Raw genomic sequence first — 15,031 nt, 5'->3', positions numbered from 1 at the left:
CCCCCACCGTTGCATCAGACCTGTTTACAACAGGTTGTAGCAATTGGGTTTTTGCTTCAACTTCCTCCATGGTGGGTGATGGGGTGGGGCCGGGTGAGAACTGGTACCCTTTTTTAGGGCTTAGAAACTGGGTGGGGACGAGTAGGGGGAGTGTTTTCCAGCCAACTGATGAATCTGTTAAACACGTATTTATTGGGTGAGGGTCTCCTCTGTGCTAGGCCTCGTCCTCAGCTTTGGGGATAAGTGACCTAGGTAGACACACATCATTGCCTCTATGAACTGACATTTGGTGGGGGAGACGGACAATAGACTAACGCACAGACATACACAATGTGCAGAGCGACAGGTGCTGTGGAGAAAGCAGGGTCGGAGTGGGGGCAGGTGATTTAGTCAGGATGATCTTGGAAGGACGAATGTGAGTCAGGGTCTTTGCATTGATTGACTTTCCCTCTACTTAGAATGCCCTTCTCTCAGACACCCACACAATCGCTCCCTCACCTCGGTCCCTGAAAGACTGCTGTCCACTGATGGCCATTGGCATCTGTTTGGTGCTTGCGGTAGTCCCCAGTTTGGGGTGAGATGAAAGGAGTAAATGGTGTTCCTTGCCAACAGCTCAGTTGTGATATCGCAGGGCTGAGGGACAGCTCAGCAGTGTTACAGCTCAGTTACATTACAGCATGGCCGTGGGACGGAGCGAGGTGGCTCTGGAGCGAGGCAGCCCCTGTGGCAGCTTGGACTCTTGTCTCGGACCGAGCTCTGCTCTGCTCTGCTCCAGCCCACGAGGCAGCATCACAATTCAGCTCAGTGAACACAGTCTCTGGTGGGCTTCCGGAGCCCGAGGGGGCTGACTTATATAAAGAGACCTTCCTGCCTCTGGTCCCTGATTGGCCTGTCCTCATGTAAATGAGGACTCCAAATCCTCCCAGTTCGATTGGTCCAAAAAGCAGTGTCCTGATTTGGTTGGAATGGAGCCACTCAGATGGGTCAGTGAAGTTGTGGATGAGGATGTAGCTGCGCATCCCTGAACGGTTGAAATGTGACTCCAGGAACTCCTTAATGAGGGTTGGCCCAGCGGGCAGGAGGGCAGTTCAGGCAGGCCTGTCAGTGTGGGCGATGGACAGTTCAGTGCGGCTTCTCCCTGAAGTATGGCCTGTGTGACACCCCTGTTCAGCAGTGGCTGCCAGGCTCTGCTTTTACATTTGAACCCTATTAGCCACCCTGAGTCCATCTTGGCAGGCATTTTCTTTTTTGTGGTCAACGCGGCTCCAATGCCATGTCCTCAGAGAGGCTTTTCCCAAACATCTCGATGAAATAGTTGCCCGGCCCTGTCCCTTTCAGTTCCCTCATCCTGCTTTATTCTCCTTCATAACACTTATCCTTACCTGCCATTTTATTTTTAAAAAAACCACACAAACATTTGTAGTCTGTCTTGCCTCTGCTCCTTGAGGCAGGAATCCGATCTGATTTATTCATTCGCTGATGTGTTGTTGAGCACAGTGCCGGGCACATAGTGGGTGTGCAGCCAGCGCTGACTGAACAGATGAAGGCGGGAATGAATAAACCCCAAGGTCATGTCTCGTGTCTCCACTGCCCAGCTTGATGCTTGGCGCACAGTAGGCCCGGTGATGTTTGTTGGCACGAGTAGTGCCCGGTGATGGTTTTCTCCCCCCAGAATACAATCATAAGCAATTTCCTGTTTCCTTCTCCCAGCCCGGCCCCTGTACCACTTCTTACAGGAAGTCTTTGTAGTAACAGAGTTTTCACCTGCATCATCTTCCTTAAACCTGCACAACTGCCTCTTTTTTTGGATGAAGAAATAGGCTCTGAGAAGTTCCGTGACTCACTGGGGTCATGTGTGCGGCAGGCGGATGGAGTGAGGTGGAGAGGTGTGCTGACGAGGCAGCTGGCCTTGTGTGGTGGTGATGGGGCTATGGTGGCTCACTACAGTTTATAAAGCCTTCCCTCTCCCCTCACCCCCGGGGACTTGGATAGAACTGAGAAGAGTACTGTTTTTAGGATGGAAAAGCCAAGTGACAATTAACAAAAATGATACAGAGTAAAGGTACGAGTCCCTGGCACATAGGAGGAGGTCTATACGTGGGGCCGATCCAATTCCAGAGGTTTCCTTAGGAAACGCGGTGGCTTCATGTTTATCTACATCAGGGTTTGGACTCCCTGAGGATACTTTATACACTCCCCTGCCAGCTCCTGTAGTCCTTCGCTGGTGGCTTTTGTCTGGCTAGCAGGGTGGCTTCTGCACAGACCGGAAGTGCCAGGGGATTCACACCCCCCGCCTCCTGCCCTCAATCAACGACCAACAGGACCGGTGTATAAATGCCCCAGTTCCCTTACCCTCTGGAGGATCACTCAGAAGAGCGTGTTCTACACTGGCTCCCGGTTCTGGAAGGGATTGAGCCCTGTCACCCACCCTGACCACTTGCTTGATCTCATTCCCTATATTGGCTGCCCTTCCCTGCCTGTGTTTGCAGGGTCTTCTCCCAATTCAACTACTTTCACCCAAATCCTTGTCTCAGGGCTTGCTTCTGGGAAGGCAGCCAGCCCAGGACTCCCGTCCTGGTAAATCTGCTAACATGTGCCCACAGACCACACGCTGTGTGTGTGCAGCTGTGATAGAGCTGGTTGGTACTTGATGCACTGATGTATCTTGTGCTTTGTGGACATTTCAGTCAAGACGTCCTAAGTATGACATCACAGCCTCCTTTTTGAATTTGGAGCTAGCACTCACGTTTTTTAAGGCCTCCGACGATTTCACAGGTGAGGGACAGTGTCTCTTATGCCAAGGCCAGTGGTAAGGGGCCCACTTTGGTTCAGGGCAACATGGAATTAAAAGTGCCTGGTCCCTCCCAGGCTCATTTATTGAGCACTTTCTGTGGATCTGGGGACTCCCGGCATGGGGGTGAAGGGAAACACAGAGGCACCAGGCTGCTGACACACTGTGTTGTGTTTCAATCCCACTTTAGCACCTTGAAAGGTGAGACCTCGTTACCCAGAGTTATCCAGACACAAAGACTGCCGGTCTGACCCCAGGGCCCTGTTGGTGATTCACGCCCCGTTTCCTCTTTCCTTAAAAGAGCATCCTCACAGCGTAGCTCATGGAACTGCAGGGAGGACAGACACGCGGGCCACCAGTCCCCCACCGAGCCCATGTTCACTGAGCTCTGCTCTGTGCCAGGCACTGGTATAGGCCCAGGGGTGGGGTGGGTGCGGCACGCACGAGTCTTTGTCCTCCTGGAGCTGACACTGCAGAGGGCAAATGTGCCACAGGCAGAGGAATAGACGAGTTTCTGTGGAGGCAAGTGCCGCAGGGGTCCATGAGGAAGGGTAAGATAGAGTGAGGGGAAGGGGGGGGGGGCTTCTGCTTTACATGGGGCCGTGGGAGAAGGCCTCTCAGAAGTGACATTGGATTCTAGATGGGCAGGAAATAAGGGAGGGGCCCTGTGGATATCTGGAGAGAGTCTTCCAGACAGAGGGAACAGCCAGTGCAGAAGCCCCCGAGGCCGGACAGCTTGGCATGCTCCTGGAGCAGCATGGAGGCCTCACCTGTAGCTTGTTAGCGCTTCCAGGAGGCGGTTCATCGGTCAAGCACAGGGCAGCGTATCTGCGCTGTGACCAGAGAATGACTCGCATTCTGTATAATATGCATAATTCATACCGTGCTGTCAGGGATGTGACAGAAAGGAGCACGTTTGAGGTTGGGAAAGGAAGGTTATCTTCGCTCCGTCCTCTCCGTGCAACAGCGGCGGCTGAATCTGTCACCTTCGGGGGAGATGACGTCTGACGTTTGGGTCTTTGGGGAAAGCAGGTTCTGGGCCAGTGAGTCCCTGTTCTCAGCCCAGGCCTGCCCCACAGGGGCTGCGGAAAGAACGGAGGGGGCGGGGTTTAATCTCAGCCTGGGTGGCAAGAGGGGCTGTAGGTGGGGAGAAGCCTTTTCTTCTGCCCCACGTGGTGGGAGAGCCAGGCCAGCTCGCGGAGGAGGGCGGCCGGGATGGGCACCTTCCTGGAGGGGAGCCTTGTGGTTTCCAGAGTTAACACAGAGAAGGAGGGGCCTGGAGGCCCCACCGCAGCAGGGAAACCTTGTCATCTGCTCTTCTCTCTGCCTGCAGACACTGCCCTCCTCACACCGGACCCTGTCCTCCAGGAAGAGAATGCGGACTAGCCTACGGAGGGAGGTGATAATTGAGGAGAGATGCTGAGAAAGCGATAATTGGGGTGGGCGAGAGAAAGCCCAGTACACTTAGTAACCTCTCCTGCTAAAAAAAGAAAAGGAAAACATTTATGTTACAAAATGTTTATGTCAAAAGTCTTACAGTTAGCATGTTCATTGTAGAACTTTGGGGGAAAAAACGGAAATGAAGAAAGAGGAAACTTGAAATCACTAATAATTCTACCCTCAGATTTAGGTTTCATGGCGATAGATAGAGCCCAAAGGACAGCGCTTTAAACAAGATGAAAGTTGTTTTCTTTCTTATTGAATTATAGGCGGGTCTGGGCAGATACGTTGGCTCTGCTGTTATTAGAGACCCAAACTCTTTCTGAATTGCTACTTCGTCCTGGTCTACCCAAGGCGGTCCCTTCGTGGTAACAGGACGGTCACTCCAGGCATCGCATTTGCTGTCTAATCAGTAGGAAGGAGGAACAGTAGAAGAGACTCCTTTCCTATTTCTCTCCTCACCCCTAAGATACTTCCAAGTAGTTGTGCCTAATACATCTACGTCTGCTAGCCCAAACGTAGTCACATGGCCACACCTACTGACACGGGAAGTTGGGAAATAGCACCTTTATGATAAAATCTGGGGTTCTGTTTCTGAAGGAAAAGGAGAGACCAGATATTAGGGGACAGCGAGTAATCTTGGCCATTGTCTCACACAAATTTAGGGTATTCTGCACTTGCCTTTTCTATGTTTGTGTAGAGATTATTTATTTAACCCCAAGTGAGATGACATTTTATGTATTCTTCTGTGACTTGGGTTATTTTTAGAGTTAGAGATACATCAACAGCCTTTCCCCCCCATATCATTAAATATTAATGACTTCTGCAAACCAGTTCTAACATGATTTTCTTTTGTCAAGATAGACAATTTGCCTGGCCAGTGTGGCTGAGTGGTTGAGCGTAGACCTATGAACCAGGAGGTCAGGTCCAATTCCCAGTCAGGGCACATGCCCTAGGTTGTGGGCTCAATCCCCAAGTATGGAGCAGGCAGGAGGCAGCCCATCCATGATTCTCTCTCACCACTGATGTTTCAGTCTCTCTTTCTTCCTTTCTCTCTGGAATCAATAAAAATATTTTTAAAAAGGTGGACAGTTTACTTAACTAAACTTCAAGCGGTAGAATTATACCTCAGATACTGAAGCTCAATCTTGTTGCCATGTGTGAGATTTATTTTTTTCACTGTGGGATAAATGCCCACAACGTCAGTGGATGGAGCAGAGCACCTGGGCATTGGAGGAGTCAGTGGGTATTTTGTGGGGGTGCTTAGAGCAGGCTGTGCAAATCCATCGTGTGCTACTGTTACCACAAGTTTGTTATTATTACTCTGACGCAGATCCCTGCTATTCAGTGACACTGCTTCCCTAGACCTCTCGCCACCCAGTCCAGATGGGAGGATGGAGTCCTCGGCACCCCCTTTCCTCTGTCCTCACTATGGTGGGGGGGCTGGCTGCCCTGCCTCCCGCCTCGCCTCCCCTCTTTTCTAATGGGTCCCCTGGCCCTCTCAGATTTCGCCATATGTCTGGTGAGGTCACCCTCGCCAAGATGGGACGTCCTTGGGGGCATGGAGGCCCTCCCTCCGATCAGGTTGCCCGTTGGTCTCTAAGAGTGACTTCCAGGCTTCTTTCTGTTCCTGTCATCTCCAGGGAGGGATTTATCCTCCCAGGGCTGTGGCCACAGGTTCCAGACAGATGGCAGCTCCCTGGGCACCCCCGAGGGCAGCTGCTACCTGTTTTATGCTTATTCTGTGCGCTGTCTGTAGACTTTGGGAAGAACAAAACAGAAATGAAGAAAGAAGAAACTTGAAATCACTGGTCATGCATGTGGGGCACTAATCACCAGGCCAGACTGCCTGGCTTTGAGGCCCACCTCTGCCCCTCTGGCTGTGTGGCTCTGGGTAAGCCGAGAGATGTGGGTGCTGGCGGCTGGAAGTGGTACTGGCGTAAGGGTTGTGGTTGGGGTCTGGGTGGTACCAGGCTAAGGGGTGTGGCTGGGGTCTGGATGGCAGGTACTGCCAAGTGTGTTTATTGATGTGGATAAAAGTGGAAGATGTCATGAATGAGAAAAGCCAGTGTGTCACCCGATATGTAGAAGAGCATCCTTCCTCGCCTCCCGATTCACAGGTGCGTGGGAAGCGAGCGAAGGCGCCGCCTCCAAGGCCAGAGGGGCCTTGTGGGGCGGGCAGGTGCCCAGGCGGCCCGCCTCTCTCTGTAACGAGGAGCGTCTTCCTGTTTGTCCTGGGAGGGGGATTCAGTGGCGCCTGGGGAAAGTGAACCCCCCCCTCGGTGCTCGCCGAGGAGGCTTTGCGTGTGCATTCGCCTGAGTACCCCCCCTGCGGTCGAAGAACATTGCCCGTCCCTCGGAGGGCTCCCCTAGGCCCCTTTCCCGGCCATGCCCCCCAGATCTGATAACGTTCTTTTTGGAAATAGTTTACAGCAAATTTGGCTCCATGCTAAGATTTGCCCCGTGATGTCTCTGTGGGTGGGTGTTCAATTTTTCTCTATCTTTTTCTGGGTCCTTGGTACTCCATGCTCATCATCACAGAAAGGGGGACCTGGGCAGACGCAGGGCGGTGGCCCAGGCAGAGGTGTGGTGTGGACAGAGTCCATGGCCGAAGCAGAGTCCCAGGCGGCCCGGGAGATCCTGAGAACAGTCCCCTCTAGGGGAGGTTTCCGGGCTGAGAGCTGCTTTTGGCCAGAGCTGTCAGGGCCGGGACCCTTCCATCCCCGCCTGCACCGAGGGCATTGGCGCCGCCTGGCAAAGCCGGTCGTGTCCTGGGGAGCACGAGGCTGGGCCCGCAGCCCATGCCTGCCCATTCTTTCCGGGTCACGAGCTGCCCATGGAGCCCATCACACCGGCCTGTTTGCGGCTTCTCTGTGGGTGGCCGGAGCGGAGCCTCTCATTGTCCCGGCACAATAGCGGTGGCCCTGCTCGTGTGAAGAAACCGGGACAGGAAGCCCCGATCTAGGTCAGCCTCATTGCACGCCCAGCTTCCTGCTCTCCCGGGCTGCGCTTTGTGTCCCTGCAGGCTGAGGAGGCTGGAGGCTGGATTTCCCAGCAGCATCACAGGCCCTGTGGAGACATCCTCTAGGGACTCCTGTGCCCTGTCCCCTCCACGCATGGTCCTTTAAGAAGAAAAATCAGCAGGTTACCAAGTGGCCCCGGTTTGAGGCTCCTGCCATGTGCCAGGCGTGGTGCCAGGCATTCTATCCCTTCTGATTTCTGAGTGCCAGGCACGAGACTAGGCCTTGGCGTGACAGCTGGGAATGAGGGAGGCAAGGTCCCTGCCCTCATGGAGCTTCCACTTACTTTATCCTGATGCAGTCTTGAGGGTAAGACACTGTTCTAAGTTCTCCACATTTGGGGGAAATAAACAGGCTCAGAGAAGCTAATGCACTTCCCTGAGGTCACACACACAGCAGGGAGGACAAGGACTGCAGTTTACATCCAGCCATCAGCTTCCAAACCCAGCCTCTGCTGCTGGATTAGGTAAAAGTTCCATTCCAGCCATGCTTCCTCTGGTCTCGGCCTCGCCCTTAGGAGTTGGTGTAGATCGCTCAAACTGAGTCTTTTTATTTGTTAAGCCCGCTTTTAATGCCAGTCGGGAAGGTGACAAGAGCATGAAGACAGGAGGGCCTCTGGGAGGTGACATCTGAGCTCAGGCTTTAATGAATGAGAAGAAGCTGGCCCAGAGGGGAGCTGGGGGAGAATATCCTGCTAGAAGGAAGAACATGTGCAAAGGTCCTGAGGCAGGAAAGTGCCTGGCAGGTGGAAGAAATAGAGAGAAGGAAGGTATGGCTGAAGATTATTGAGATGTGTGTGTGTGTGTGGGCGGGGGGGAGATGGAATGCTGGAAGGTGAGTTTAGAGAGATTAATGAGGACTTTACAGGCTGTGGAAAGATTTAGACTTTTTAAAATATAGTGTAGAGAGTGTTAAGCTATGGGTTGACAAGGTCTGATTTACACATTTAAAAGGGTCCCTCTGGCTGTCTGTGTGAAGAAGACTTTTGGTGGGGTGGGGGGCAGGGGCAATGGGAGGAGGTGACTGCATGGGTCCAGGCAGGAAGATGATGGCTTTGGATCAGGGGGTGGCTGCGGAGGTGGGGACAAGTGGTCGGATTTTCAATACATGCGGAAGGTGAAGAGGGTAGCATTTATAAACAGATGGAAATGGTGTGTCAGAGAAAGGAGGTCAGGGATCAAGGACCCCTGGGATGGGCGTTGGGTTGGCTGGAGCACCAGCGGAGGTGCTGTTCACCAGGCTGGGAGGAGCCTGGTGGTGTGGGCTGCAGGGAGGGTCAGGACCTCGGCTTTGGAGGGGTTACCTTTGAGCTGCTCCTTGGCCATCCAGGTGGGGGTGTCGGGTCGGCAGAAATCCGGGTGGGAGTCTGGAAGTTGGGGAGAAGGCCAGGCAGGGGATGTAAGCCTAGGCGGAGGGGCTGGCGGAGACAGCCCCACAGAGAGTGGGACAGAGGCACGGCTGCCTTGCTCTGTGTCCCTGACTCTCCTGTCTGAGACCTGCAGGTGGCCAGCTCCTCATCCCAGCCACGGCTGCCTCTCCCGGGTGATGGGCAAGGATCTGACAGCCATCTGTGGAGGGCCAGCCTCCTTCCTGCCTTCTTCCCTTGCTTCCCTCACATGTCCCTGGACATGGTACTTCCCAGGTCCTACTTGGTATTTGAACTTGAGACCTTCCTTTCGGGCCAGCCCTGGGAGATCAAGGCGTGGACACTCATCTCTTCCTGCTCTCTCCTCCAGGCCTTTCTGCATCGCATCCGGCAGAACGTGGTGGACTCGGCGGAGAAGGGCCTCACGGAGGAGAATGTCAAGGTGCGGACACCCGGGTTGACCCCTTTGCAGACTGTCCCAGCAGCTGTGTGCCTTGCTTCCTCCCCGAGCGATGCTTAGAGGGTGCTTGGGGGTCTGGGATGTCTCCACTCGCCAGCAGCTGCTTTGTCTTCCTGCAGCAGGCTCCCTGCAGCCCCAGGGCCTCTCTGTCCTGAGAGCAAACCGTGCCTGGTGGGTCAGGAGGACTCGGCCTCAGGCTTCCACTCCCCAACCCAGGGCTTTCTCCTCGCTCACCACGACCATCTTGTCTTCCAGCCTCCTTGCGCCCAGCCCCCTGGCTTCCAGCCAGCGGAAAATCCCTTCCCAGGCGCCCTGGGAGCCTGACACCCCCAGCCCCTGCCGTGCCCTGGGCATTGAGTGTGCGGGCAGGGAGATGAATGATTGGGCCCCGGCTTCGTCTTGGCAGTGGCTCCGGGGAGTTTCGGGAGGACGTCAATAGGCCCTCTGTGTGCTTGGTGGAGGCCCCCATGCTCCCCGTGCTCCCGGGCCTGGCTTTCTCATGTGACCTCACTCCTTGGGAAGCTGCCTTCAGTCCTTGGGGCTCCAGGGTCCTGGCCCCAGGGGAGAAGGGGAGACAGGGCCGAGAGGGGGTCAGGGTGCCAGCCTGTATAACACACAAAGGACTTGGTCAAGCAGGCCTCGCCCAACCTCCCCGCCCGCCCGCCTGCCCACTTGTCTTGATTAATCTGGACAGTGACCTGCAGGTTGACAATTCTGAGCTCAGTGTTTTGGGTAAGAAAGCTGAGACTTAGAGATGGAAAGAGACCTGTTCTGGGTCACTGCATGGCCGGTCCCTGGAAGCGCGGGGATCGGAACTTTTCATTCATTCATTCACTCATTCGTTCAGCAAGTATTCACTGAGCACCTACTGTTTATGACCTCTCTTTATTACAACCTGTTACAACTTAAAAGTTATTAAAATTTCAGATTGCAATTTGTTATAGTGTATTTAAAAAAAAATAAAATATATTTATTGATTTCAGAGAGGAAGGGAGAAGGAGAGAGAGACAGAAACATCAATGATGAGAGAGAATCATTGATCGGCTGCCTCCTGCACACCCCCCTACTGGGGATGGAGCCCGCAACCCAGACATGTGCCCTTGGCTGGAATCGAACCTGAGACCCTTCAGTTCGCAGGCTGACGCTCTATCCACTGAACCAAGCCGGCTACGGCTAGTGTTTTTTTTTTTTTTTTAAATTATCTCTTGCCCTGGCTGGTGTGATTCAGTTGGTTGGACGTTGTCTTGTGTACCAGGAAGTTGCTGATTCAGTTCTCCGTCAGGTCACTTGCCCGGGTTGAGGGCTCAATCCCCAGTCTGGGCCGTGCAAGAGGCAGCTGATCAATGATTCTCTCTCATCATTGATGTTTCAATCTCTGTCTCTCTTTCACTCTCTTTCTCTCTTTCTTAACATCAGTTAACTATTCTTTAAAATAATGACCTTTTAATGAGGTATAACTCACATATATAAAGGTTGCAATTCTAAATGTAGACTCCTCTGTGTCCCATCCCAATAATGCCCGCTCCCCAAGGATAACTGATAATTGGTTAGCATTAATTGATTCTGCCTGTCCTTAAATTTTTATATAAAAATGGGCTCTTTCATTATGTCTGGAGCCTTTTGCTCACGTTATGTCTGTGAGATTTACTCATGTTGTTGATCCACTCTTTTTATTGCATGGCATGGATGTACCACGATTTTCTCATCCATTGTCCTGTGGAGGATATTTGAGCTATTTCCAGGTTTGGCTATTATGACCATTCGTGTTACATCTTTTGGTGGACACAGGTTCTCAGTTCTTTTGGGTGTAAATTCAGGAGTCAGGTATTTATTTTGAAGTTTTACACCCATTCTTTGAAGCAAGGGTAACAGTAAGATCTAGCATACGAGTCTTTGACATAAGCAGAGAGATTCAACCATGTGATCTTGACAGATGAGAGAAAGGAAACTAACCACAAACCATGCAGTGATTCTTCAGCCACTTCTTGGGATGAGCATCCCCCAGGATGAGGCCCTGGTGCTCTCAGACTTGCAGCACCTCAGCCTTCCCTGCCCTCCCCGGCCCCCAACCATCTCCCTCTGCAGACTCCCTGGTGCATTTTCAGTCTGGGGGATCCCCAGGGCTGATCTTCATTCTTTCAGGTCTTGACTTAAATGTCACCTTCTCAGAGCGGCTGTCCCTGGCTCCTGTATTTAAATTTGCAAACTTTTCTGCCCTGTCCTGGGACTTCCTGCTTTGTTTCTTATTGCACCTAGCAAACTGTAGTTACTTGTTTGTTGTCTGTCTCCTTTCACTAGAAGGTCACTTCCATGGGGTGGGCACTTGTCTGTCCCCTGATGTACCCCGGCCTCTAACAGTGCCTGGCACATAGTAGGTGCTCAGCCAGTACTTGCTGAATGAACGAATGAATAGGAAACCCTAGAGGGAACCGTAAACCAGTAGTAACACTGGTTACCTCGAGCCATGGTGGGTGGGAAGTGGGGAAATGGTGGGAAAGGGACTCCTCCCTGAATTTATATTACTGTGTTTTTGATTTTTGAATCATGTGAGTGCCTTCTTCAAAATTACATTGAAAATGCATCTGTTTAAGAAGAGTTGACTTTGGGTGGTGGCCATACAACGCAACGTACAAATGATGTATCATGGACTTATGTACCTGAAACCTATGTAATTTTATTAACCAATATCATCCCAATAATTTTCATTAAAAATACTTTTTAAAACACACACACAGAAAAAGCCATGTATGCCATTCAAAAGGACCTAAAGTAGATGAACGTCTCCCCTGAGTCTCCTTCCCAGAGGCCCTTATGGTCACCAGCTTGTGTCCCTGCCAGGCCGTCCCCGCTGCTGCCAGCGCGGAGAGGAGTGACCTTTTTGTGTTTATTTCACACAAATGGGCCAATACCGAGGTTCAGTGTGGTACCCTGATCCCCCCCACTCAACAGTGTATGTCAAGGGTCATTCCGTGGTCCATATCCATAGATCCAGATCTGCAGGTTCTTTTTAGAGGCCACATCGTATTTTAGTATGTGGGATGTATTAATAGTTAATTGTAACGAATCCAGTTTATTTAACTGTTGGATGAGTCCTCATTAATGAACGTTTGGCCTTTCCCCAGTCTTCTGCTGCTGCACATAAGGCTGCAGTATACATTCGTGGCCATCCACCCGGCTCTCATCCTCGGCACAGTTAACACTCTGGGCTGGATGATTCTTTGCTGGGGGCTGAGGGGTGGGGCTGTCCTGTGTATTATAGGATGGTTAGCAGCATCACCTAGGAGATGCCAGTAGCATCTTCCCCCACAATGCGTGACAAACAGAAATGCCTCCAGGCATTGGCAAATGTCCCTCGGGAGGCAAAACTGTTCCTAATTGGGAATGACTGATTGAAAGGTCAGATTCTGAAATGCAGAAATGCTGGGTGAGAGTGTATGTGCATGTCAAGCTTTATAGACTCTTTAGGGGACATGGGCACTCTCACATATTGGTGGTGAGAGTTGAAAGAGAATATGTCGAACGTGCTTCCCCATTGTATTGTCTTCTGCTACGTCCATCTTAATGGTGCGTTGAAGTACCGTGATTGTTTTAAAAAGCAGTCCTATGGTTGGCCATTCCGTTTGTGGCCACGATGAAGACTGAGACGAATGTCTAATAAATTCTCTGCACGCTGGGTGTGCAGATCAGTTCTGCTGCTTACTGAATGTGTGACCTTGGCAATGTTAATTACTTTCTCTGAGCTTCCGCTCTTCATCTACAAATTGGGGATAATAACGGTTCCTCCCTCCTGGAGTCAGAGTGAGGATTAGCTGCCGTAAATGCATATAAAGTTCTTAGCACAGGATCAGGCATTAATCCTGTTTAGTTAATGTTGGCAATATTTTTATCATTATCCTTGTTTTTATTAGTGTAATCTGGCTCACTCCGTGTGTGAGTGCCCACTTCATCACCCCCTCACTCGCTCCGGAGGTTATGTGTTTATTCTATGCTTGATTTAGCTCGCCCTCTGTGCCTTGATTGACACTGTCCTTGGGCCTCGCTTTCCCCCACAGATCCTGTTCTCGAACATCGAAGACATCCTGGAAGTTCATAAGGATTTCTTGGCTGCCTTGGAGTACTGTTTACATCCGGAGCCTCAGTCTCAGCATGAACTTGGGAACGTTTTCTTAAGATTTGTGAGTACCATGCCCCAGCCCCTGTAGGAGCCTACAGCTTTTGGGAAATGAGCTTCTCCCCTGATTGAGAAATAGGGATAATCAGGCCTATATCCTTGGGTTGATGGAAAGACTCAAAGAGATAAAGCAGTGAAGTGTGTATGTAGCAGAGAGTAGTGGTTCTCAGTCATGGGTGATTTTGCCTCTGGAGATGTTAGGTTGTGTCTAGAGACATTTCTTACTATTACAGCTTTGGGGTGGGGGTGGGGGAGCAGGTGGCTACTGGCTTCTAGTGGGTGGAGGCCAGGGATGCCATCAAACATCCTCTCATGCACAGGACAGCCCCCATGGCAGCATTATTCCCCCTCAAATGTAAGCAGTGCCGTGAGTGAGAAACCCTGGTGTAGGATAAGCTCTGGGTCCACGTTGACGCTGCCGCAGTCATTGTCATTATCACTAACTCCCTTCTCTAGAGCAGCGGCCGCCAACCGGTGCTCCGCGGACCCCGGGTGCTCCCTGAGGTGCTTAAGGTCGGCGACCGCTGGTCTGAAGGGTCACGTCTTGGTGGTCAGAGTCTGGGATGACAGCCTGGTGCAGCTCTGCCCTCGGAGCTGCAGCTCAGGGGAAGCCACTGGCTCATGCTGTGTTGGGAGGGCAGTGCTCCCAGCCAGGCTGCTGAGTGCTTGTAAGCGACTTGTTTTAACCTCAGTGCCCTCACTTGCCAAATGGGTAAAAAAAGCTAGACTTGCCCATGATGTTATTGAGCATTGAGCGAGCTAATGTAAGGAGAGTGTTCAGAACAGCTCCTGACTCACAGTAAATGCTCAATAAATGTTGGATGCTATTGCCCTGGCTGGTGTTGCCAAGTGGTTAGGGTGTTGGCCCATGCACTGAAGGGTCTCATTTCCAGTTAAGGGCATATACCTGGGTTGCAGGTTCAATCTCTGGTTCCGGTTGGGGCACGTGCAGGAGGCAACCAATCACTGTGTCTCTTGAACATAGATGTTTCTCTTTCCCCCACTTCCTTCTTTTCTTCCCTTTCTTCCCCCTCACCTCCCTCCCTCCTTTCTACTCTCTCTCTCTCAAAAAAAAGAAAAAAGAAAAAAGAAAAAAAAAAGAAAAAAGGGGAATAATATCCTCAGCTGAGGATTAACAAAAAACATGTTGGATGATATCTTTCTTTTCATTTAACCACCATCCCTTAGTGTTTGGAGCAGAATGAACATGAGAACCAGATAGGGCATAGGGGAGGTGGGCACTCATGGGGGTGCTGAGCAGAGGTGTGATGTGCTAGGGGTTTAGGAGGCCCTTGGGCTGCTGCACAGGGAGGTGGGGAGGGGACTGTGGAGGTGCAGGGTCACCAGGAAGAGGTCCCTGTGCTGTCTGAGAAGATGGTGCCTGGAGCAGGGGGTAGCTTGGAGATGGTGAGAAGCGGTGAGTAGGAGTGGGGAATGAGTTCGTGTGAGTGATGCACTTAGATCCAGGCCGGCACTGGGCTGATGCTGCGTGAGGGACACTCACGGGGCGTCATTCCAGCTGGGCACCAGGAAGGCTTTCAGGAGGAGGTGGATTATTGGGGGCTGGCCAGGAAGTGATGACATCAAGGGTGGAATAGCCCATACTTTAGCCAACATGGGGGAAGAGGTCCTCAAGGTGCATTATCTGTTTGCCCATAACCCCCGCCCCCCGGATCCCCTGACTTTAGTGCTGGAGCCTCAGAGGTGTGGTGAGTAAGTTTCACTATTGGTCGCTGAGGTTCTCTGGATCCCGAGTGCCCACCTGAGATCTCCCCACTCTCTC

The 15,031-nt window shown here is 51.9% G+C and overlaps 1 protein-coding gene across 4 annotated transcripts in view; it reads left to right on the top strand.

The window, feature by feature from the left end:
* PREX1 (phosphatidylinositol-3,4,5-trisphosphate dependent Rac exchange factor 1) overlaps positions 1-15,031 on the top strand; it is a 166,996-nt gene that overhangs the window by 63,585 nt on the left and 88,380 nt on the right. For all 4 annotated transcript variants that reach the window (XM_036418583.2, XM_036418585.2, XM_036418582.2 and 1 more), the window contains exons 2-3: positions 8,988-9,059; positions 13,130-13,252. In XM_036418583.2, coding sequence (XP_036274476.1) covers positions 8,988-9,059; positions 13,130-13,252 — 195 coding nt within the window. The remainder of the gene's footprint in view (positions 1-8,987; positions 9,060-13,129; positions 13,253-15,031) is intronic.

Source organism: Pipistrellus kuhlii, unplaced genomic scaffold (genome assembly GCF_014108245.1).
Source record: "Pipistrellus kuhlii isolate mPipKuh1 unplaced genomic scaffold, mPipKuh1.p scaffold_m20_p_6, whole genome shotgun sequence".
NCBI lineage: Eukaryota > Metazoa > Chordata > Mammalia > Chiroptera > Vespertilionidae > Pipistrellus > Pipistrellus kuhlii.
The sequence above is the reverse complement of the archived record's forward strand: the minus strand, read 5'-3'. Positions and strand labels throughout refer to the sequence as shown.